General features: G+C 34.1%; 1 protein-coding gene across 7 annotated transcripts in view; it reads right to left on the reverse strand.

The window, feature by feature from the left end:
• Window positions 1-741: 741 nt before the first annotated feature.
• The window catches only part of LOC143073392 (degenerin mec-10-like), a 41,818-nt gene continuing 18,428 nt past the window's right edge, over window positions 742-24,131 (reverse strand). For 5 of the 7 annotated variants that reach the window (XM_076248910.1, XM_076248919.1, XM_076248936.1 and 2 more), the window contains 8 exons: window positions 19,276-19,430; window positions 18,155-18,235; window positions 17,665-17,794; window positions 12,145-12,229; window positions 9,962-10,019; window positions 9,141-9,238; window positions 3,181-3,256; window positions 742-2,458 (listed from right to left, as the gene is read on the reverse strand). In XM_076248910.1, coding sequence (XP_076105025.1) covers window positions 2,318-2,458; window positions 3,181-3,256; window positions 9,141-9,238; window positions 9,962-10,019; window positions 12,145-12,229; window positions 17,665-17,794; window positions 18,155-18,235; window positions 19,276-19,430 — 824 coding nt within the window. In that variant the 3' untranslated portion in view covers window positions 742-2,317. The remainder of the gene's footprint in view (window positions 2,459-3,180; window positions 3,257-9,140; window positions 9,239-9,961; window positions 10,020-12,144; window positions 12,230-17,664; window positions 17,795-18,154; window positions 18,236-19,275; window positions 19,431-24,131) is intronic. The other 2 variants (XM_076248955.1, XM_076248928.1) reach the window with 2 other exon arrangements.

Below are 24,131 nucleotides of genomic sequence, written 5' to 3' on the forward strand. Positions count from 1 at the left end.
TACATTGTATATATATATGGAACGAAGGATAACTCTTACTGCCCAGAAAAGAACAATTCAAGTATATAATGTTACAATGAACTGGTGACGACTATAAATAAGTTTTATAAGTTTCAGTAAAGCAAATATTTAGTTTCTCAATGTGTAAAATGAGGATAGCAATTCACATAATTTAGAGTTAAAATGAAGGCTATCGTTTGACATAAACCAAATAAGCAGATTACTATCGGATATTTGGGATAAATACGGGTATTTTGCAAAGAGTTCATCCAGAAAGGTTTTTCTTTCCTTATTATAAAGGGTACATTTAAATAAAAAATGTTCTTCATCTTCAACCGAGTTCATTGAACAAAACTGGCATGTTCTCTCTGATCTTGGCAGTGTAATATTTTTTCCATGGTCATCAATTTTTCGTTCGTTCGTTTTGTTATAGAAGAAGGACGAAATATACCAGAGGGACAGTCAAACTCATAGGTCGAACATAAATTGACAACGCCATGGCTGAAAAAGAAAAAGACAAACAGACAAACTATAGTACACATGACACAACAGAGAAAACTAAAGAATAAGCAACACGAACCCCACAAAAAAACTGGGGTTGATCTCAGGTGCTTCGGAAGGGTAGGCAAATCCTGCTCCACATGTGGCACCCATCGTGTTTTTTGTAAGATAAGGTTTTGAATAGATTATATGAAAATGATTCTCATTTGTTTTTGAGAAGATAAAAAAAAAAACTGCAAACAGCCGTATAAAAGTTTTATTTAGATGTAACTATCGATTTCCTTGTAACTTTCTTCCAGAATATACAATGGATTTTAAAATCTTTTGGGGGCCGTCGTGCTTATTCGAATTCAAAAAATTTAATACCAAAAAGGTCCGAAACCATTTAGCCCAACCCTCAATTGGTTCGGTATACATATTTGATTGAAGTGTAATTTTATAATTGGAATCATATTTTGTTACGTATGAACTAATTATTCTAATTTTTGGAGCAAGCATGTGACATTACTTAATATAATGTAAGCGCTGATACTGACAGGTCAAAATTACTAAAGATTTTTTTTAAAATGTAACAGTAGAAAGAATGCATATAATTATTGTATGAGATGAAGAAATACAAAATTAAAAATGAGTATTCATATCGTGTTTGGTGAAAATAATTGTTGGGCTTTGCAATTTTTCCAAGACAGACAATTTTTAATGTTATGAATGACATTCAGACATTTTTCAAACACGAGACATTATGTCGTGCTGGCCGGAATTGTTAAAAATCTATAAGTCCGTTGTTTTATATAAGTTGCAGCACATACATTTGCAATCAGATTTTTCAAACGACCATTCCATCACTACCTAATAGAATAAGAAATCTTTAATTTGATAAGATTCTATGGAACTGGTTTTATGGTTCAGGTCCTGAATAATAAGGACATGATTTATCATGAAGTAAGGACATATATTAAGAAGGTTTATAATTTCACTTACATTTTTATAATACAATGTATTTCATTTCAATAGAAAAATGTGTTACAAGATCATAATATGATGTCAATACTCGCTGCCCATCTGGAGACCTAATTGGAACAATACATATTTTAATTCTTATAGTAACATACCATTGGAGACTGTGTGTGGTTTTCTTTTCTGATTTTGTTTTGTTTTTCCAACAGCAATATACAACTAATAGCTGTGGCCACCCTAACTTCCTGTTTAAAGTAACGAGCACATTACGACATCGCTTTCCATATTTCGTTCCGATTTTTTTTTTTTATTTTTTGTTCAAGATGGTGCTAACACTGACTTCTACTAGCTGGACGATGCAAGGGTTTTTATTATTGTCTTTTTCTTTTACGATTGACTGACTAGGTTACTGGTAGAAGACTATTGCGCAAGGAAAACGGGTAAAAACGAATTAAATATTATGCTGTATTCTACTTTTTCCAGATCCCCTTCGACAACCTTGAACATTGACCAGTCTTTGATTGATACGAACCAACCATTATACTCATATGTTTATTCATGTATGTATTCTTGTCTCTTGTCGGAAGTTGTCTGTCTCAACGAAGTAATGAAGGATACGCCGTCTGGACTTTATTTTATTGTGTATCATGCAAGATTTTAGAGACTATGCTATCAAACATGCAATACACAATAATTTTAGATAACCTCTCACCTTTTTAAATATTATAGTTTTATGTCTATTGTAATTTTAAGTGTACTTATCATAACTAAACATTAGAGAATGGCTCGATAGCGATATGAAATAGAATAAAAGGTACATTCAAAGTCTAGAAATTTGAGATTTCTGAAACGTTTTAACTCAATTAGAATTGGTCTGATGGCTATTCTTTCTCCGACAGAATATGGCCGTGAAAACTTCTATAACTTCTCCCAGACTTAGAACGGATGCCCCAATGAAAAGTCCAAGCGATCCACCAATGTCTGCTAGCATCTGTGATCTCTGATAAAAAAAAAAATAATATAAAATAAAAAAAATAATAATATAAAATTAAATTAAAACAAAGCAAAACATTAAAGAAAAAAAAATCAAATCTCCGTTTAATTTCATTTTGAACAAAATAATTAGTCATTTACTTGACTGACCACTCGGTTTTATTATCGTCAAGACCATTTTGATAAGCGAAGAAAACAGAAGAAACGTGTGGATTATGGCTACTCCAGGTATATAGCACATGTGGCCTATGCTAACAGCAGGTATTTTTAAAGGGTAACCCGTCTTCATCGATCGTGAACAATATAAGGAATTATTACCTTAAATCGCATTCTTATATTACCATTCTAATGGAATTTGTAACAGCTGGGTATATATGTAGGACTCAAATTTTTGCACAAACAAGTGGAAATTTACGACAACGGGAGCATGTCTATAAACAGTTGTGATATATCCCATTTACTGTTCCTTGACTTTGAACACATTTTTCAAAGAGTGTGGGCAGGAAACGGGTTCTCTGATTCCCACTTCTCTATCCCCTATATACTCACGATTCCATCCCCTATTTCTATTTCCCTAACCCCTAACTCCTAGACGAAAATCGGTCAAAATTTTTCTCCAGCATATCTTTTATTTTTGCTTTCTCCGATTCAAGTCCCCTCATTCTTTAACCCTAATGCCCATCCCTCTAACCAGTATATTGTCTGTAAAAACTGATAAAAAATATTTACTTGATACAGAGGCTCCTCTTCGACTATTTCTCGAGCGGAATCTTGAAGATATATCACAACTTTCATGAAGTTATCACTGAAAAATAAATCCTTGCAAATAATGTGATGATATATGTATTAAACCTCTCAAATAAAGACGTGTGACTAGGAGAAATTCAGAATATTTAATTTGGAGCTGTGAATTACTTTCATATTATGCTTCTAGTGACGAAACACTAAATTTGATAAAATTATTCAAACTTTAAGAATAATTTAAAGTTATATATCTAATCAATACCCTAAATGACACCCTTTAAGTTTAAACACTCCGGCTTCCTCCACCAATAAAAACTGGCCGCTACGAAATAGCCGAAATGCGGTGCTTAAAAGTGGCGTTAAAACACAAAAAATCAAATAAAATTAAGTTTGAACATGTATTTTTGTAATAATTATAAAAGGCAAGGTACGAATTTTAATCTCCGATATGGCGTATAATCATGATTCATGAGAACGGTTGATATTTATATATTACATTTTCCCACGTTTCAACGAATAGCGAATAACATTTGTATTAACGATGCGTATGAATTTTCTAATTTTGTCACGTGAAAATTTTCATGTGCGGGAAAATATTTTGAAAGCCTTCACTTTCTACCTAACAGTCGTAGTGTCAAGATGGACACCGGGTTAGATTCTCCAGTTCGGGAAGCCATTGCAAACGAGGTTAAAAGTGTCATCGCTAGTTCTCAGCAAGACATGTTGAACAATATGAGCGCAATGATGGACTCAAGATTGAATCGTTTACAATCCAACATTCAACAGTCTCAGTTTGATATTTCCAACGCACAGATCAACAAAATAGAGGAAAGTGTATCAGACAATTACAAGTTTCAAAGGAAAGGGAATGAAAACCAGTTTCGACACAGTGTAAAAGGAATTTCCAAGTTAACGGAGGCCCGTTCCTTGCTGGATACTCCTGATGTCAGCCTTTCCAAAGTAGCCGCGGCAAAAGACAAGATATCGGAAGGTATAGAATTAGTTCAAGAGCGTCAGAAGCTTATTAAGTTAGCGGATTCTTCCGAGTTAGGATGGCGTGTAGTGCAGGAATACATAACAAATCCTATAGCAGACGATTCTGAGGACGAGAAACGTATGAATAGAGCCCAATCTAGAGCTGAAAGAAAATCTAAAGCGGAAAAGGCAAAAAAGCGTCCAAGACCAGTTCCATATAACAAAGACAGGAGCTCTGAAGACAAGAACTCAAACTACAAGCCTGGTAGATGTTTCACTTGTGGAAACAGAGGCCATTGGAGTGATAATTGTCCACAAAATAAGAAGTCAAAGATAAGTACATTCAATTTATTACCTTTAAATAACGATTTGTTATCATCTGAATCAAAGATAAATAATGTTAGTTTTGAACATAAATTTATTATTTTACCTTCTGTCTCAATAACGAGAAAATACGATTTACACAACAAGAATGTAACGACTGAACAGTTGTCATCTGATACTGTTTTATACTTACCTGGCACACCTGTAGGTAGATTAAAGATCAGGTTAGATAAATGGAAATTGATAACTGATAATCAATACATTCTCGACATAATCGAGAACGGTTACAAAATACCGTTTAAAACAGAACCTGATCGCATGCATATTAAAAATAACAAATCTTCATTAGACAACAAAGATTTTGTTTCATCAGAAATTTTAAACCTATTGAAAAAAGGTTGTATTAAAGAAGTAAGCACTATACCGTTAATCGTTAACCCACTTACGGTAGCTTTCAACAAATCGAGTAAACCCAGACTCGTCCTTGACTGTCGTCACATAAATCCACACTTATTTAGATACAGGTTTAAATACGAAGATTGTAAAGTCGCTAGAGAATTGTTCAAAGAAAATGATTTCATATTTAGTTATGATTTAAAATCGGCATATCATCATCTTGAGATATTTAAAGAGCATCAACAGTATTTAGGGTTTTCATGGCTTTTTGATAATACAGTAAAATATTTTGTGTTTGCTGTTCTACCCTTTGGAATTTCAACCGCAGGATATATCTTTTCAAAGGTTTTGCGAGAAGTGGTTAAAGATTTCAGATCTCAAGGCAAGAGAATTATAAAGTTTTTAGATGATGGTCTTGCGGGCGATAAAGATTTTGCCACTGCTTTACAGTGTAGTAAACAAGTTAAACTTCAATTAGAAGATTTGGGATTTTTAATAGCGCATGAAAAATCGCACTGGTTTCCTTGTCAAAAACTAGATTGGCTCGGTTTCACGTGGGATACCAAAAATGGTAACATATTTGTCAAGGAAGAAAGGATAGAGAAATTAGAAAAATATTTGAATTTTGTTTTGTTTCAAGTGACTAATGGAAAGATTCTATTCAGAGCTAGATTTATAGCAAGTATTGTTGGTCAGCTTATTTCCATGCACGCCGTTTTTGGCAATGTAGTACGTAGAATACTAGATTTGTTTATGATTGTGTTATGTCAAAAGCCAGTTGGCAAGCTTGTGTAAGAATAACACACGAAGCTTTAAGCGAACTAGATATCATTGAGATGGGAGCCATCTCTGTGGGCCCCGCTGATAATAATGTGTGGTAAAAAATTTGTATCTTTATCATTGGACATGGGGTTGTCAACTGAAACCAAAGTTTTTTTACCTTGACCTTTGACCTAGGAAGTTGTACATACATCATGACACGCCCTCTGGTGGTGGTTAAAATGGATGTCAAGTTTAAACTTTGAAATCATAACGGTTCTCAAGATATAGAGCGGACACGATCTTCACCACAGGACACAGGGTTGTCAACTGAAACCAAAGTTTTTTTACCTTGACCTTTGACCTAGGAAGTTGTACATACATCATGACACGCCCTCTGGTGGTGGTTAAAATGGATGTCAAGTATAAACTTTGAAATCATAACGGTTATCTAGATATGGAGCGGACACGATCTTCATCACAGGACACGGGGTTGTCAACTGAAACCAAAGTTTTTGACCTTGACCTTTGACCTAGGAAGTTTTACATACATCATGACACACCCTCTGGTGTTGGTTAATAAACATGTTAAGTATTAAGTATAAAATCATAACGGTTATCTAGATATGGAGCGGACACGATCTTCACCACAGGACACAGGGTTGTCAACTGAAACCAAAGTTTTTGACCTTGACCTTTGACCTAGGAAGTTGTACATACATCATGACACACCCTCTGGTGTTGGTTAAAATGGATGTCAAGTATAAACTTTGAAATCATAACGGTTCTCAAGCTATAGAGCGGACACGATCTTCACCACAGGACACAGGGTTGTCAACTGAAACCAAAGTTTTTTTACCTTGACCTTTGACCTAGGAAGTTGTACATACATCATGACACGCCCTCTGGTGGTGGTTAATAAACATGTAAAGTATAAAGTATGAAATCATAATGGTTCTCTAGATATGGAGCGGACACAAAGTTAAAGTGTTACGGACGGACAGAAGGATGAACGGACGGACAGAAGGATGGACGGACGGACGGACGGACGGACAGACAGACTGATCACTATAGGGCGACCCGCCTAAAGGCGGGGCCCTAATTAATGTACTGGAATCTTCACTGTAGAAATATAAATACAGTAGGTGCTAAGATAAGCACGGTAACAGTCAATACTTTGTTTGACTGTGAGATTTTTTGTGACGCCTCAGATGTGGGCTTTGGTGGTTATATTACACCTTTTGCTGAGTCTCATTTTGAGAATTTTGAAACATTTGGTAATTGAACCAAATTGGAAATGGGTGAAAGTTCTACATGGAGAGAATTAGAATGTGTTAGAAGGGTATTAAAGACATTTAAAAATGTCACTGAAAACAAACAAATTATAATTAATTCCGATAACAAGAATGTTGAGCATATTTTGAAAGTAGGTAGCAAGAAATTGAAATTACAATCAATTGCTACCTCTATTATTGATTTTTGCGAAGTTCAAAAGATTAACTTAACACTTAATTGGATACCAAGAACTGAAAATAATGATGCAGATTATCTGAGCAGAGTCATGGATCATGACAATTGGGGAATAGAAACCTCAATGTATCATTATTTGTGTAATTTATGGGACATTTGTACGGTAGACAGATTTGCTACGCACTATACCTCTTAGTGTGAGAGATTTAATTCAAAAGTATGGTGTCCAGGGACAGAAGCTGTGGATGCTTTCACTCACTTTTGGGGTAATGATGTAAACTGGCTTGTACCGCCACCTATCTTAATTACTAAAACTCTGAATAAATTAAAACAAGATAGTGCAAAATGAACACTGATCGTTCCCGAGTGGACTTCTGCCCCTTATTGGCCTATTTTACATAGAGATGGTGAATTTCTCGATTTTGTGAGAAATATTTATTATTTACCACAGAATAATTGTATCGTCAAAGGGGCAGGAAAAAATGTTGTTTTCAAGACAGGGTTGCTGAAATTCAGATTGATAGCTATGAGGCTAGCGTTTTGATTTAGTAATTCTATTTTGCAGGAATAGGATTGACGCAGAATGTCGGAGCAGCTGTGGAGGCAATCGGAGTTTCTAAAGACCATATTCTTTATGATTTAACCGGAAAGATGTCGTCATTTCTTCTCAACTCAAGGAGTAACAATACGAACAAGACATGCTTTTCAAGTTTCAACAGATGAAGCGCTTTTATCAAAGAACATGGTTTTAATAATTTACCCGCTGCTCCTATTCACGTCGCAATGTACATAACTAATTTGATAGACAAAAACTGTTCTTCCAACGTTATTAATAGTGCTATTTATTCTTTGAAATGGGTACATGAGCTGAATGGTTTTGCTGACCCTACTGAAAATTCTTTCGTTAAATCATTACAAGAATCAGCCAAGAGGTTAAACGGAAAACCTGTCAACAAGAAAGAACCTGTTAGTATCGACATTTTTATTGAACTATGTACAAAATTCAAAGATTCTAATGATTTATTAATTGTAAGAGATTTAACAATGATAGTGTTAAGTTTTTCAGGATTTCTCTGTTTCGACGAGCTTAGTTCTTTAAAATGTAAAGACGTAACTGTGTATGATGAATATTTGAAATTATTTATTTCTCAAAGCAAAACGGACCAATATAGACAGGGTAATGAAATTTTGATTGCAGAAGGGAAAACTATAGTATGTCCAGTCAGTATTTTCAAGAATTATATTGATTTGGCTAAATTGAACCTGAATTCAGATTTTTACATATTTCGACCTATATTTAGGCACAAGTCTATAGCTAAACTTATTTACAAAAATAAGAAAATAAGTTACACAGCAGCTAGAGAAAATATATTGAAAAGACTGAAATTAATCGCACCTACGTTGAATTTGGGTTTACATTCCTTGCGTGCCGGCGGGGCGACCGCTGCTGCTAGTTCAGAAGTTAATGAACGATGCATTAAAAGGCATGGCAGATGGAAGTCTGACAGTAGCAAATACGGCTATATTGCTGACACTTTAGAAAAGAGACTTTCTGTATCTCAGAGTCTTGGATTATAGATTTTTTACTCATATTTCAACCCTTTCTTTGTATGTTTTCTAGCTGTCTGGGTTATCGGCAATATGAATATATTGTTTTGTTTTATTATAGCCTATGTATTCAGGGGAAAAAGGTTAAGGTAATACTTACATTTCCCGCGTTTCAACGAATAGCGGGAAACATTTGTATTAACGATGCGTATTCAGGGGGGAAAAGGTTAAGGTAATACATAATAATTATGTATCGTAACATGTGTGACATGCATCATGGTCGGTAAACATGAGATATGTCATGAAAAACTTGAATATAATTATAATACTATTACCTCAATTTTTAATAAGATATGCATTGTGATTGACGAATGCACATGCATTCTGGTTTTACATACCTGAACTTAAATTATTAAAATGCCGGTCAGAATTTATTTTGAACAAATGATAGTAATTCGTAATTTATGACTTACCCTGCTTCTCTGAAGGAGTCTGAATACAAAGAGGCCAACTCACAACTGAATGGTGAGCTATTGTATATCTGTTCACATACTTTGTCCAAATATAAACGCTTTAAATGAGAAATAGTAATATTTTAGAAAATTTGTAATGTTAAACATTAGATAAAAATTACCGGATTCCTCTGATACAATGACTCTTGACTGACATACATGTAAGTTATTGTCTTACATAACAATTTAGGGACATAGATATACAAAAAGATGTGGTATGATTGCCAATGATACAGCTTTCCATCCGAGACCATTTGTAAAAAGTGAAGTATTGAATTTCTAAGGGTTCCAACGCAAAACAATAGTTGTCCCTGTCGAAAATATCCACTTTTTCTACGTCAGTCTCGTGCCACTTTGTGATCTCCCTTTGAAGATCAATGAGAAAAGAACGATAGTATTTTTCCATACTCAAAAGTAAACAAAGCGATCGCATACAGCCAATCGTCGTACATTGACAGACATCTTTTATATATATGCAAGAATTCAGATATAAAGACAAGTTTCACATGCGTTGGATATGCTTACAATTGTAATTGCGTTTGTGAAAATTCAATTTATATTCAATAATCTTTTGTTTTAAACGTTCTTTCATTGGTATCTTAGGTACTAAAGGCCTACGATTGCAGAATATAGAAAATGAAGACCTATGTTGACAGAATTTAAAACATAAAGGCCTATGTTGGCAAAATATAAAACATAAAGGCTTATTATAGTAGAATATAAAACATAAACGCCTACTATAGAAGAATATAAAACATAAAGGCCTATGATAAATAACCTACCACATTTGGTCCGGTGTGCCATTGGTGCCGAGTTAGTTTCAACGAATATATGTTTTCTCTTAAATATAAAGATTGCAAAACAATGTTTAAATATTTATCATTACAGATTTTAAAGGAAAAACACTACTAAAGCTATTCAGCAATGCCCGCACAAATTACCAGTTAGATGCAACAAATATTCCCGTCACACTTTTGACCGACGGAATAGTTGAAAGAATGACTTCATATTTAGTCAAAGAGTGATGAGTCGTTTAATTTGAGCACGTTTCGGAATTGCCGCATGCCTACTTTCAATGTAAGATACTACAATTTCAAATAGGATAATGCTTAACACGACAACGCGTGCATTCTTGTTTTTGTCTTGGAAATCGTATTTATCTGTTAGTTATGGACTTTGAACTTGCTTTCAGTAATGGTAAGTATTCTTAGATTGGTGTCTTGTGTCTTTTTGTGCTAACTGTTAATTATATGAATGAAGCCCTTTTACAAACTGATTGAACAGTGTGTTCTTGTGTGTTTTCATGTTACACCACTAATAAATCAGGTTGTTGTTTGGTTTTTGTCGAGCCTGCAACTTTTGTTGCAGAAAGCTCGACATAGGGATAGAGATCCGGCGGCGGCGGCGGCTACGGCGGCGGCTACGGCGGCGGCGTTAGCTAACTTCTTAAAAGCTTTATATTTTAGAAGGTGGAAGACCTGGATGCTTCATACTTTGTATATAGATCCCTCATGTTACGAAGTTTCTGTCAGTCACATGTCCAATGTCCTTGACCTCATTTTCATGGTTCAGTGACCACTTCAAAAAAAAGTTCAGATTTTTTGTATTGTTAAATTCTCTCTTATTATAAGTAATATGATAACTATATTTGATATGTGCGTACCTTGCAAGGTCCTCATGTCTGTCAGACAGTTTTCACTTGACCTCAACCTCATTTCATGGATCAGTGAACAAGGTTAAGTTTTGGTGGTCAAGTCCATATCTCAGATACTATAAGCAATAGGGCTAGTATATTCGGTGTATGGAAGGACTGTAAGGTGTACATGTCCAACTGGCAGGTGTCATCTGACCTTGACCTCATTTTCATGGTTCAGTGGTTATAGTTAAATTTTTGTGTTTTGGTCTGTTTTTTTTTCTAATACTATATGCAATAGATCTACTATATTTGTTGTATGGAATGATTGTAAGGTGTACATGTCTAGCGGGCAGATGTCATGTGACCTTGACCTCATTTTCATGGTTCAGTGGTTATAGTTAAATTTTTGTGTTTTGGTCTGTTTTTTTCATACTATATGCAATAGGTCTACTATATTTGTTGTATGGAATGATTGTAAGGTGTACATGTCTAGCGGGCAGATGTCATGTGACCTTGACCTCATTTTCAAGGTTCAGTGGTCAAAGTTAAGTTTTGAGTTTTGGTCTTTTTATCTAATACTATATGCCATAGGTCAACTATATTTGGTGTATGGAAATATTTTATGATCTTTATGTCAGTAGCGCAGGTTTCTTTTGACTGTGACCTCATTTTCACGGTTCATTGCACAGTGTTAAGTTTTTGTGTTTTGGTGTATTTTTATTAAACTATAAGTAATAGGTCAACTATATATGTTGTATAGAAGCATTGTTAGGTTTTTTTTCTCGATTAAATCTTGACACTTTTTGGGGCATTTGATAGGTGACGATAGGATATGGTTTTGGTCGTTGATGAAGTTTGTACAGTAACCTAGTTTGGTGGGGTTCATGTTCCTCAGTCTTGTGTTTTCTAAGTTGTGTCTTATGTACTATTATTTGTCTGTTTGTCTTTTTCTTTGTTAGCCATGTCGGTTGTCAGTTCGAGTTTTATTATCCCTCTAGTATCTTTCGTCCCTCTTTTGTACAGTAACCTATAACTGCCTAAACCGACTTCGTTTGGACTCTATAGGATATACTGATTTTGAAATAAGATGATTTGTAATTATTGCTTAGATAGTCGTTTTATTGTCATTCATACCACATCTTCTTATTTGATATTGTAACGTAAGTGACAGGTTTTTCCGTTTTTTTTTTTTTTTTTTAGCTTGAGAATACAAAGATTTTTTTATTTTTAAACATATACAATTTAAGTTCTTGGACAAACCCTTCACCTTCCTACAAGATACTAAACACTCGTACCAATTAATGTCTATGCGACAAACCCATCACATACCTACAAGATAACGGACAATCGCACCAATTTCTTCTTTCAGGCGACAAATATAATTCGCGAGCTCTTAAATAACATGGTGATGGATCTGTAACAAAAATTGTGCGCTTATATTTAACATAATAAAACTCAATTATTCTCACAAAGACTTGCAGGGTACAAAAAATAAAACTACAAGAACTTTTTCTTTGTTGCAAAATACAAGTTATTTTAAGGATTTTTCTGCTTTCCTAAACATTTTGAATTATTAAACAAATTAGTGATTGTCTTTATATGTATTTTAAGTTCGATCAGGTATTAACTGATTCCGAGTGCATGGTCTCCCTTTTTCTTTCTCAAATTTCAAAATTAACTTAAAATCTGTTGTATTTGCATTTTTTTTTTTATAAGATAGAAGAGTTGATTTGTCATTTCCTATTGTTAATTATCCGTTTTAGATGGTGACGTTCCCTTGGCACCATTTTATGGTGTTTTTTTTTTATCTAAATTTGTTCGATTCGCTCGTGTATATAACAAAGAATTCGATTTAAACGAAAGTAATCTTGGAATAACTGATTTATTATTACAACATGGTTTTCACTTTCACAAACTTGACAAGACTATTACTAAATCTTATCGTCGGTACATGGACATCATTCGTAAATATAAATTAACATACTAACATCGTGTACATAAGGTATAGCTCATCCCCTCTTTTGTGATGATATTCTATACAAAGCACAGAAATGTCATTTACCACAATAGGTAATCAAACCTTTAGACAGACTTATCAGCTGGGGATTCAGTGGCTTCAGTGGCGGATCCAGAACTTTTCATAAAAAAGCCGCGGGGGGGGAGGGGGGTGACTGACTTAAGATGGGGGGATTTTGTTACAACAGTGTAGTGAAGTCATTAGGGAATGCATTTTTTAAAATAAATGATTCACTCGTATATGGTCTTTGCATCGAAAATGAATACATTTATCCCAAAACTAGTTGTTTGCATGTGTAGTTTATTGCGTTGCGTTGTGTATTTGATCGTAAGCTAACTAAGGCGTTAACGATAGAACTACGTCTGCCATTATACGTTTCTATTCAATACAACATAAAGTATCACAATTAAACGACGTCACAAAGATAGTGGCCGTACCGCAAAAAGGTACGTTAATATTAGGGCAATTCTTTACATTCTGGGGCCGCAGAAAATGATATTTTACTCAAATTTGAAATACAATATAAAAAATTCGTAAATTTGAAATTAAATGTCTGATCAATTAATTGTGACATAAAATGAAATAAAATCATAGTTAAAGTCTCTCAATATTTTTTAACTGTTCACGTCTGAATAATTTAACACTTTTAGAAGTCTATCTAATAACCGTAGTTAATTGAACAGTCTATACATCAACCAAATTCTCCAGGGCAGAAAAGTTCATTCACTGTCATCATTTGTACTGCGTATTTCCAACGGATAGAGCTTCACAATCGGACGGTTGGTGATTCCTGTGTCGGTCTTGATAACAGCTGATCGAATGAGCCCATCCTTTCCACGAACTAAATCTTGTACAACTGCTAATTTCCACATTATACGATTTGTGTCATTGTGTACTTAAACAATGTCACCTATTTGTATTGTTTGTTCGTTTCTTCCAGATGTAAGGTGGAATTCACGGCGTGACGTCAGATATTCGTGTTTCCATCTTGAGCGAAAATGGTTGATTAGTTCATTATTTCTCTGTAATTTTTTATTCAGTTTCATGTGCAAATCTTCGGAAGTAACACTGTAAATATTCTGTTCCGATTGGTTGTCAAGTCGACGACCATATAAAAGGTGCGCTGGCGTCAGCGGTTCGGGATCTTTAATATCAGTAGAAATGTGAGTTATAGGACGATTGTTTAAAGTTCCCTCGATTTCGATTATAATTGTGTTCAACATTTCCGTAGTGACACATGACTTTCCTAGTATTGCTTTAAATTAAATTGACTTTTTCGTGAGTCCAATTAGGCGTTCCCAAAAGCCTCAAAACCACGGTGTACAGTTGGGTATGAATTTCCACTCAGTTCCTTGATCGGCAAGGTTTTCTTTTATTCGGTTGTCCTTGCTTGATCTTGTAATCTTTTCGGCGGCTGCCTTGAAGGTTGTTGCATTATCAGACAACATTATCCTTGGTGTAGATCTCCTAGTGACAAATCTTTTAAAAGCAAGCATGAAAGACTCCTCGGTTAAATCTGTGACTATCTCCAAGTGTATAGCTCGTGTAGCGGCGCAAGTGAATAAACAAATATATGTTTTGCTTAATTCGTTGTGTCTTCCTTTTGTATACAAAGCTCCTGTGAAATCAACGCAGGTTACTGAAAAAGGATAATCGTAGTTGACTCGATCTTTAGGTAGCGGTGGCGGATCGGGTGCGCTGTAAGGCATTCCTGATATTTTAAAGCATTGAACGCATTTGCAAATTTGTGATTTTACGCACTGCCTTATTCTCGGTATCCAATATTTCTGTTGAATATATGCGATTGTACTGTTAAGTCCGGCATGTAAAGTCTTTGTGTGTGCATCCATTACGATTAAGGACGTAAGACTGTGGTGTGTTGGCAATAACAACGGATATTTAGTACTCTCCTTCACAGGTGCGTTTAATATTCTCCCGGTACAACGTAGTAATCCATTTTTGTCTGAATATCAGAGCCGGATTTAGGGGGGGGGCAGGGGGCCCGGGCCCCCCTTTTTGGGAAAAAAATTGGTTGCTTATATAGGGAATCACTGAAGCGTGACTGGAGCGGGCCCCCACTTATAAAAAAATTCTGGATCCGCCACTGAAAATAGTTTAAGTTGTCGAACAAGTGGCATTTTTTTCTGTGAAGATAAAATCAAGCTTTCAATTTCATCCTTAAATGTTTCCTGTTGTACTGTTACTATTAGAACTTTTAATGCTTTACATCGCTCCTCAACACTAATAAATCCGATTGACCGTTTATCTTTTGAATTCCGTAACTTCTGTATAAAACGCAAGACGTATGCTGTTACTCTAATTGCTTTTTCTAAAGATCCATATCGTTGTATATCTATACATGAAATTGTCTGTGTTGAAGCATTTGTACTTTCATCGTCTGTATTGTCATCACTAACAGTTAACAGCGTGCTGCAGTCTTCAATTTTCCTCGTCCATGTCGGCCAATTTTCACGATTTAAAATACATTGTGGACCGTTCATCCATAAGCTGTTATTATAAAGGTGTTTAGCGTAAATTCCGCCAGTTAAGTAATCAGCTGGATTGTCATCTGTTAGACAATAATTCCATTCAGCATTCCCTGTTAATTCTGTTGATGTAGTTGCAGATTGTCTCTAAAATGTTTCATTAGCGTGGCGCTTAATATGAATGGCGAACAGGTGGCGCCGAAAAGTACAACCTTAAACCGGTAAGTAATCAAACGGCTTTCTATGTCCATAGGATTCTCTAACCAATAAAATCTTGTGACATCTCTGTCAGCAACATCTAATTCAATATGCAAAAATGCTTTTTTAATATCTGCTGTAACTGCATATTTATACATTCTAAAGCATACTAAATATCTCCGTCAAATCAGTCATAATTGGTGGATATGTTGCTAGGCAATCGTTAAGACAAGGACTACTGTCGTTCGCTCTACAGCTACAGTTATATACTATGCGTATCGGGGTGGTGACTGAATCCTTTTTTACGGGATGATGCGGAATGTAATGAACCTTGTTTGTGCATACTAGTATATTCATCATTGAGAAAGTGCATTACTGGTTCGTGTAGGGACAGGACCGGAAAGTAAATATCCAATTTTCGAACTAACTGTGGTTGGACCGTTTCCACGGACTATTTTGTCTTGAACTATGTCCCAGTACAAATCACCTCCAATTAGTAAGGATATTTCAAATTGCTCTCCTTCCATGACTGGGTGTGCTAATTGTAGACCACGTAAATATGAAAACTTCTGCGTTATTCCTATGTTGTGAGTTTTATTTTAAAGTGGTGAAGCAATGGTTGGTACAATTAAAACTTTAATAGGGATTAATTCTCCTTCGGTAGACTTAAGATTAATTGTTCTTTTGTCAAGATTTTTCACCTTTTTATTGTACTTCCTAATGTAGCTATACTTAATGTTTCAGACCCCTCTTTTTAATGTCCAATTTAGCTGCTAGTTCTTCGGTTATAAACCAGCGCTGAACTCCCTCGTCAAATAGTATTCTTGCATCTATACATTTATTTTTGTGAACGACTGGACTGAATGCGGTTTTCAGTAAAACAGTGGACCTTTCTTCGCTAGCGGTATACAACATAGAAGTTTCTCTGTCTACTTTATTTTGCGATTGTTCAGTTTCAATATGATGTTTATTTGAGTACGAGTTCTGTTTACATAATGAAGAGTGATGCTTCCGGTGGCAACACTTACACGTATTCTTGGATTTGCAATCGTCTATTTTATGCTTACCTAAACAATTAAAGCATAACCTCTTTTCTTTTATAATGGCTACTCTTTTATTGTGATCTATGACATCTTTACATTCGTTTGGCCAGTGGTTTCCGTCACAATATGCACATTGTTTCTTCCGATTCGAGTTTAATGATTTGTCTGTTGTGTTTATCGGACGGGTTTTATCTGTAGTTACTCGTTTAACGCTTGTTATGAAATTTGCGCTAGGAGTTGCGGTTGAATACGTCTGTGTATAATCCCCGTATCCGGACTCTTGAATAGAAATCTCTTTACCTATCGCGTTTCTAAGCGATTGAATGTTCCAACTGTCGCTCCCGTTTTCTCGTGTTATATTTTTTCGTACTTCATGCGGTATCTTCCCGAGAATCACTGGTATCAATAGCGATCCGTACATTTCCTGACATTGTCCGAGAGACTCTAGACCCCGTATGTATCTACGGGTAGTGTTCTTCTCGATGAAGACATATTCTTTCGATAAGTTTAATTGAGGCCTGGAGCTGGCATGTCAGTAACTGCTCGAAGTAATTTGTTGTATCATTGTCATTTTGCTTCGTATCTTTGTTACCTATTCCAACATCGGACTAACACTTCTTTTTAACTAAAGTTGTATTTTGCGTATTGATGTTTGTGTGTTTTTTTCCACATTGGCCTAATATAAGGTATTGAGAATGTTGAGATCTCAGAATGTTTTTACCTGACGCATTTTTTTTGAGGAACATCTGGCGTTTGTTAATTTTGTGTGAAATCTATAATTTTGGTTCATTTGTATGTTTCGGAGTTAAGTGTGGTGTCCATTTCGCTGCGTTTTTCGACATCAAAATTTTATGGTAGATAAATGTAAGATTTGAACAAGTACTCTTATATTTTACCATATTTTTGTCAAGCACGTCCTCTCTTAAAGGTTATTTTTTGTGTGCGCAAGTATGGACGATCGTTTCATGCATACATCCTACAAACTAAAATATAAGATACCCTTGACATCAGGCATGTAAACAGCTATTACAAACAGAGAAAGACAAGCTTTTGGAAAATTATTATTAATATCTATACGAATCTATATATATAGTATATTTGTTACCTCCTATTATCTTGTTGTAGCAGTTTGATCCTGTAATATTTCCAACTTGCCATAGAAGAGAATCAAGATCAGGGTCAATACAGCTACACTCGTCGTACAAAAGTTCCTCCCAACATAACTGTGAACAAGCCTATATCAAGGGAAATACAAGTAACAAGAGTTACGTTGAAGTTACTTTGCTATTTTGTACAGTGCAATTATGTCTTTTTAGGAACTTTTAATTGAATAACAGGTGAGTTGTGCTATATAAGTCCATGAGATAACAAACGCACAACACAAAATAAAAATCGAACGAAATCTACTTAAACAAAACAAACATATATCGATACCATATGTGACGTCTCGCTCTGAGTCCGAGTTGTCACCTAAAATTTAGATGAAAGTGAAATTCATTCTGTGCCCTTTTATAGTCGAGATAACAACAAAAAATGAATTTCAAGTCAATAATACGTATGTTTTATTATCCGATACTTAACCGATATATATGTACCTTTGATGTGTATATTCGTCCATATATTTGTTTTTCGTTTTGACAGTCACCATAATCACCACCAAGTCTTTTTATTTGTCTCTGATAAAATTAGAGCAGCATTAAGTGTGGTAAAATCCAATAGAATGAGGACCAAAAAATGCATATGTATATTCAATAACGAGTTCAAATATTACAACTACATTTTAATGAAATTTATATTCCTATTGTCAATGTCAAGTTTGATAAAAAAAAATCTAAAAAGCTGATGAACTTGAAACGTTCATGGAATGGTGACTGAGATAGCTTTAACAAATCTGTCTAATTTCTTGCTGAATATGTGGCAGAAAGCGCCAGTAATGATGACACAAAATAGGGTCGCGTTCAATATCGTAGCGGCTACAATGGGCTACGTAGATTTATGACAATTGAACGTGTAGCTAGCCTAGTTGCTACATAGAAATTGATAGCAGGGTTGCGTTCAATATCATAGCGGCTTCATAGGGCTATGTAGATTTATGACCCAGGGTTGAGTTCAATATCGTAGCAGCTACGTAGCGGCTACGTAGTTGCTATCAATATCTATGTAACAACTAGTCTATAGCTACACGTTCAACAGTCAACATCTACGTAGCACTGCGTAACTGCTACGATATTGAACTCAACCTACAAACTACAAACAACCACATAAAACCAGGGTTGCGTTCAATATCATAGCGACTACGTAGTGCTACGTAGATTTAGATTTTGACTATTGAATGTGTAGCTATAGTCTAGTTGTTACATATATATTGATACCAGGGTTGAGTTCAATATTGTAGCTGCTACGTAGCTGCTATGAATATCTAAGTAGCAACTGGTCTATAGCTACACGTTCAATAGTCAAAATCTACGTAGAATTACGTAGCTGCTACGATATTGAACTCAACCCTGCTTACGTAGCCGCTACGAAGCTGCTACGATATTGAACTCAACCCAGTTTGAAACGATGTCAGAGAATATTTGTACGACAAACTCACATTAAAGCGTATTTATAGCAAACTAATTTTAACAAAAGTAAGTAGACCTCCCGAAGACATTTGTTTTTTTAAAAGATACTTCATCGAATTAATGTAGCTTTAAGATTTAAAAATTAAACATACCGAAGTTATTGATATGTATCCAACATCCCCACCTGAAACCGTGATACCTTTTTCAAAAGGAAATGGAAAGGTATTCATGTCGTGTACTGTAAATCGCATACCATACTCTATATTCCTTTGTTGATGTGTTTCAAGGTTAAGTTCCAATGTTATTCCTTGATAAAAATATTCATTTAAACATTTTTCACTGTTCAAAAATTGAATTTAAAAGAGTAAATAAAGATATTCTATAACAAGAATGTGTCCAAAGTACACGGATGCCCCACTCGCACTATCCTTTTCCATGTTCCATGGACCGTGAAATTGAGTAATTATCTAATTTGGCATTAAAATTAGAAAGATCATACCATAAGCAACAAGTGTACTAAGTTTCAAGTTGATTGGACTTCAGCTTCATCAAAAACTACCTTGACCCAAAACTTTAACCTGAAACTCCCACTTTCATTTTCTATGTTCAAAGTACCGTGAAATTGGGGTCAAAAGTCTAATTTGGCTTAAAAATTAGAAAGATCATCTCATAAGCAACAAGTGTACTAAGTTTCAAGTTGATTGGACTTCAGCTTCATCAAAAACTACCTTGACCAAAAACTTTAATCTGGACGGACGAACGGAACCACAGACGGACGGACGGACGAACGGAGCCACAGACCAGAAAACATAATGCCCCTCTACTATCGTAGGTGGGGCATAAAAATACTTTTCCTCAATATATAATGCTTCTAAATTTTTTTTACGGTGACGTATAGATAGGTGTATATATAGCAAATTTACAGATCTAACATTGTTGAGTTGATGTTTAGAGTTGTATACAATATAGGAAAAGGAAATTACAAATATTAAACAAAATGTCAAGAAATATATATAAAAAAGAATTAACAAGATACCACGACATTTTAACGGTGATGTTGTTTAAAAAGCTTGCAAATTTAGACATTGCTTTCTTTATAAAAAACGAGTAACGAGTTGTTTAAGGGACATTATCTACGAGATATATATACAAAAATATACTTGCAAGTGAATAAATCAATCTCATTTAATCCGTATTCGGGTCATTATAAAAAAAAACAACATGCAAAACCATGTTATTTGATCTTTTTAAGTCAAAAGACATGAAAATATATCAAAATGTATCAAAATAACACTTGCATATGTTAGATATGAATGTTTTGTAATACACTATATTCAGTTTACAGTATGAAATGTTATAAAAACATTCTTAATTTTTTCTTAATATAGCCAGAATCAACTTTTCTTTTTTTTCAGATCTGAAAAAGGACTATTATTCATATCATTTATTATTAGGATGTATCACTTTTTATTGCATTTTGATACATACATACATTTTTCAATGATTTGGGAGGTGTATGTCGGTTTTATAATAAAAAAATCACCAAAAGCTAAAGTCTCATTTTTTAAGTCAATGGTGTAACCAAAAGACAAATTGGTCAGGTAAGAGTTATCTTTCTTAAGATTTCAGCATTTACAATAGTTTCTCCCTTAGCAATGGTTATGCAAAAGAAAACAAACATCTATGTTGAAAATTTAGTAAAAAAAATAGTAAAAGTAAGTAGAAGCTATGTCGTAAATGAAAATAGTATTTATGGTGTACCCTTGTAAAAATCATTTTTTGGAAAAAATTCCTGAACTTTCAATTATGAAATATATTGATTGTAGAAACATGCATGGTGAGTTTATTTACAACCACTGGGTCGATGCCACTGCTGGTGGAGATTTATTTCCCAGAGGGTATCACAAGCCCAGTAGTCAGCGCTTTTTGTGCTGACATGAGAATTTGTCATTGATATGGTTATATTTATAAATTTACTGTTTACAAATTTTTGAATCTTTTGAAATACTAAGGTTTTTCTATCTCAGGCATAGATTACCTTAGCTGTGTTTGGCAAAACTTTTAGGAATTTTGGTCCTCAGTGCTCTTCAACTTCGTACTTTATTTGGCCTTTTTAACTTTTTTGGATTCGAGCGTCACTGATGAGTCTTTTGTAGACGAAACGCGCGTCTGGCGTATATACAAAATTTAGTCCTGGTATCTATGATGAGTTTATATGCACCAGGAACAATATAAAACATAGGGGAATGGAGCACTTATTTTGTAACTAAATCTAAAAATACACCTGTATATCATTGGTGTTACTGTCAATGGTGAAACCACTTTGTAAAAAATAACACCACTGAATATATTATGACAATCAGCATTTTTTTTGTGTTTCTTTCATGTTTAACAAGCGAAACATCATATTGTATTTGAAAAACAATACTTATTTAGCAATGTTTAAACAATACCATGCATTGCATATACAAAGTTTTCAAAAACTGGTGTATGCTGCTGGTAACACCAATGACACTATTTAGTAACACTATTGACATTTTTAGTTATTGATATTATAGGGTTATTGCATGAATATTGGGGAATATTGTCCCGAGTAGAATTTTATATTGCACGAGCTTGCGAGTGCAATATATGTTCTACGAGGGACAATATTCCCCAATATTCATGCAATAACCCTTTTATTGTATAGCAATATAATATTTGAAAGTAAAAATTGGTTTAAACTAAGATTTTGTTATTGATGACGTCATGAATTTTGACGATTTATTGCACTAGTGCAATATTAGAATTTATTGCACGCTAACTTTTGGTTACTTTCTGTGGGAAATATTATATTGCTATACAATAATATGTTATATAATTTGAGATATTTCAGCCCAAGAATTATTTTTTCTTCTTTTTTTTTTTTGCTCATTGTTCTTTGTTTTGTGTTCAGTACTTAATAAAAGTAAATCATGAAATGTGTTGTCAATGGTGACTTTTGTGTCATTGGAGTTACTGAAGGGTCAGTGGTGTTACTATATAAAAATGCGATATTTTTTTTTTAGATTTTTATTCATAAATGATAGCGTTTTTAGGTCGTATACAAAGGATTATGCATTTTCTTATCATTTAATCTTATAGTACATTTTACATATATTTCAGTTTAATTGTATTTTTAAATAATTACATAAGATGTATGTTTCATTATAATACTTTATTCTGATTGGCTAACTGCACATCACGTGTTATTCCGTAAGCAATTGCATTGCTCAATACAACTTTTCATTCATGATAACACGTGGTCCAACAATAAAGTGCACAGGTGAATTAAATAAAAAAATATATAAAATTCGTGTTTTCATGATCATAGCTAAAAAATGTAATTATAAGTATTGAATGCTTCTTTTTGTAACTTTATAGGGTTGTAAAAGCGTTGACCGTGCGCACATTTTTAGAATACAAAAAATACAAAATGTACTTCGGTCAACGCTTTTACACCCCAATAAATTTACAAAAAGAAGCATTCAATTCTTAAGTATTTACAACGGCCATAATTAGGACAGCCAAATTTTTTACGACAATGTATTCTGAAATTTATGTTTAAATAAAATGCACAGCTATATGAATAATGACAAGAAGTAGAAATTTAAACCTAAACAACAAATTGGAAAAGTTGTTTGATGTTTAACAATAATATTTAGTACCTATATGCATGTTTTAAATTGGTAACACCATTGGCACGATTCTATCAAAGGATGACCTTAAATTGTTAAAATTGAAAAAAACTCTTCATTTTTCCCATAATTTGCATATTTCGAAATATATAGTTGCTACCATACTATAGAATAGAGGGACACATTTTAATTATTTAAACAATGACATAATTTTTCAAAATATACCCTCCTCAAAATTTGCATGTTTTTTTTATAAAGACCCATTCATGTGACCTTCAACTTAACACCTTAGCGTCAGAAACGTTATGTATGTTTTCAGCTATTAAAATGAATGGAATGTCAGCATTAAAAATGAAACGAGTACGGACCATTTGGTTGACTGATTCGATCCACAAAAAATCATTTCTTATGTAGGTAAAAATGTTGATAAACATACTTTTGAAATTAAAAATCAAACAGACCTACAAATTTGTTTGTTACCTTTAATGAAGCCATGTTCAATTACGCTTGTTTTCAATCAGGTTTTATGGACAAAACATGCGAAATTATGATATCAATACTGTTCAGTTTCAGTTTTTTAGACGAACTACGCTTGATCACCATGTCGGAAAGAAACTGAGCTTGGCTTACTAGTAAGGAGGACTATACGTGAAGCAAGTTGTAAAACATTTTTTATACTTAATTACGGCTTTCATGGCGGAGAGAAACTGAGCTTGTCTTTCTATTTATGAGGATTATAAGCGAGTCATGTTGCAAAACATGTTCTATGCTAACCGCTTTCAGTCGGAAACCCGGTTGAAATAGAACAAAAGAATCGAAGCTCTTTGTTAGAGAAGGCGATAAATGCTTACTGTAATGTTTACTATAGTGACAACAATTTTAAAAGTTAATAGAAACAAACAAAATTACAATTTTCTTCTCAATTACGAAGTGTTTTATTTTAAAAACACCATTTGCATAAGTTTCTAATTTATTTAGTACATAGTTAAGCAGAACAATTAGATATCAAGTCGACGACATCGGTATCTTTCAAGTTGGATGTAGAAAATGCATAACCTCCGATTTTTTTTTTTAAATTACCACGGACGGAAAACATATCAATCTATTAGTTCAGTATTTTTCGTGTCTGCCCTTTCATTATGTGACTCAAGAAAAAATTCCAAAAAATGGGTAACAATTGTATCGAAAAGAGAAAATCGAGTGCACCTTTTTATGTTAGGGTGTGTTTGAGTTGAATATATCGTACAAAGCAAGAATATTTCATACATCGTCTCGTTTCAGATTCTATCATTTTTATATATCAAAGCTACAGGTTGACTTTATAACATAAAAAAAAATCACAGTACTAAAAG

Source organism: Mytilus galloprovincialis, chromosome 1 (genome assembly GCF_965363235.1).
Source record: "Mytilus galloprovincialis chromosome 1, xbMytGall1.hap1.1, whole genome shotgun sequence".
NCBI classification, from domain to species: Eukaryota; Metazoa; Mollusca; class Bivalvia; order Mytilida; family Mytilidae; genus Mytilus; species Mytilus galloprovincialis.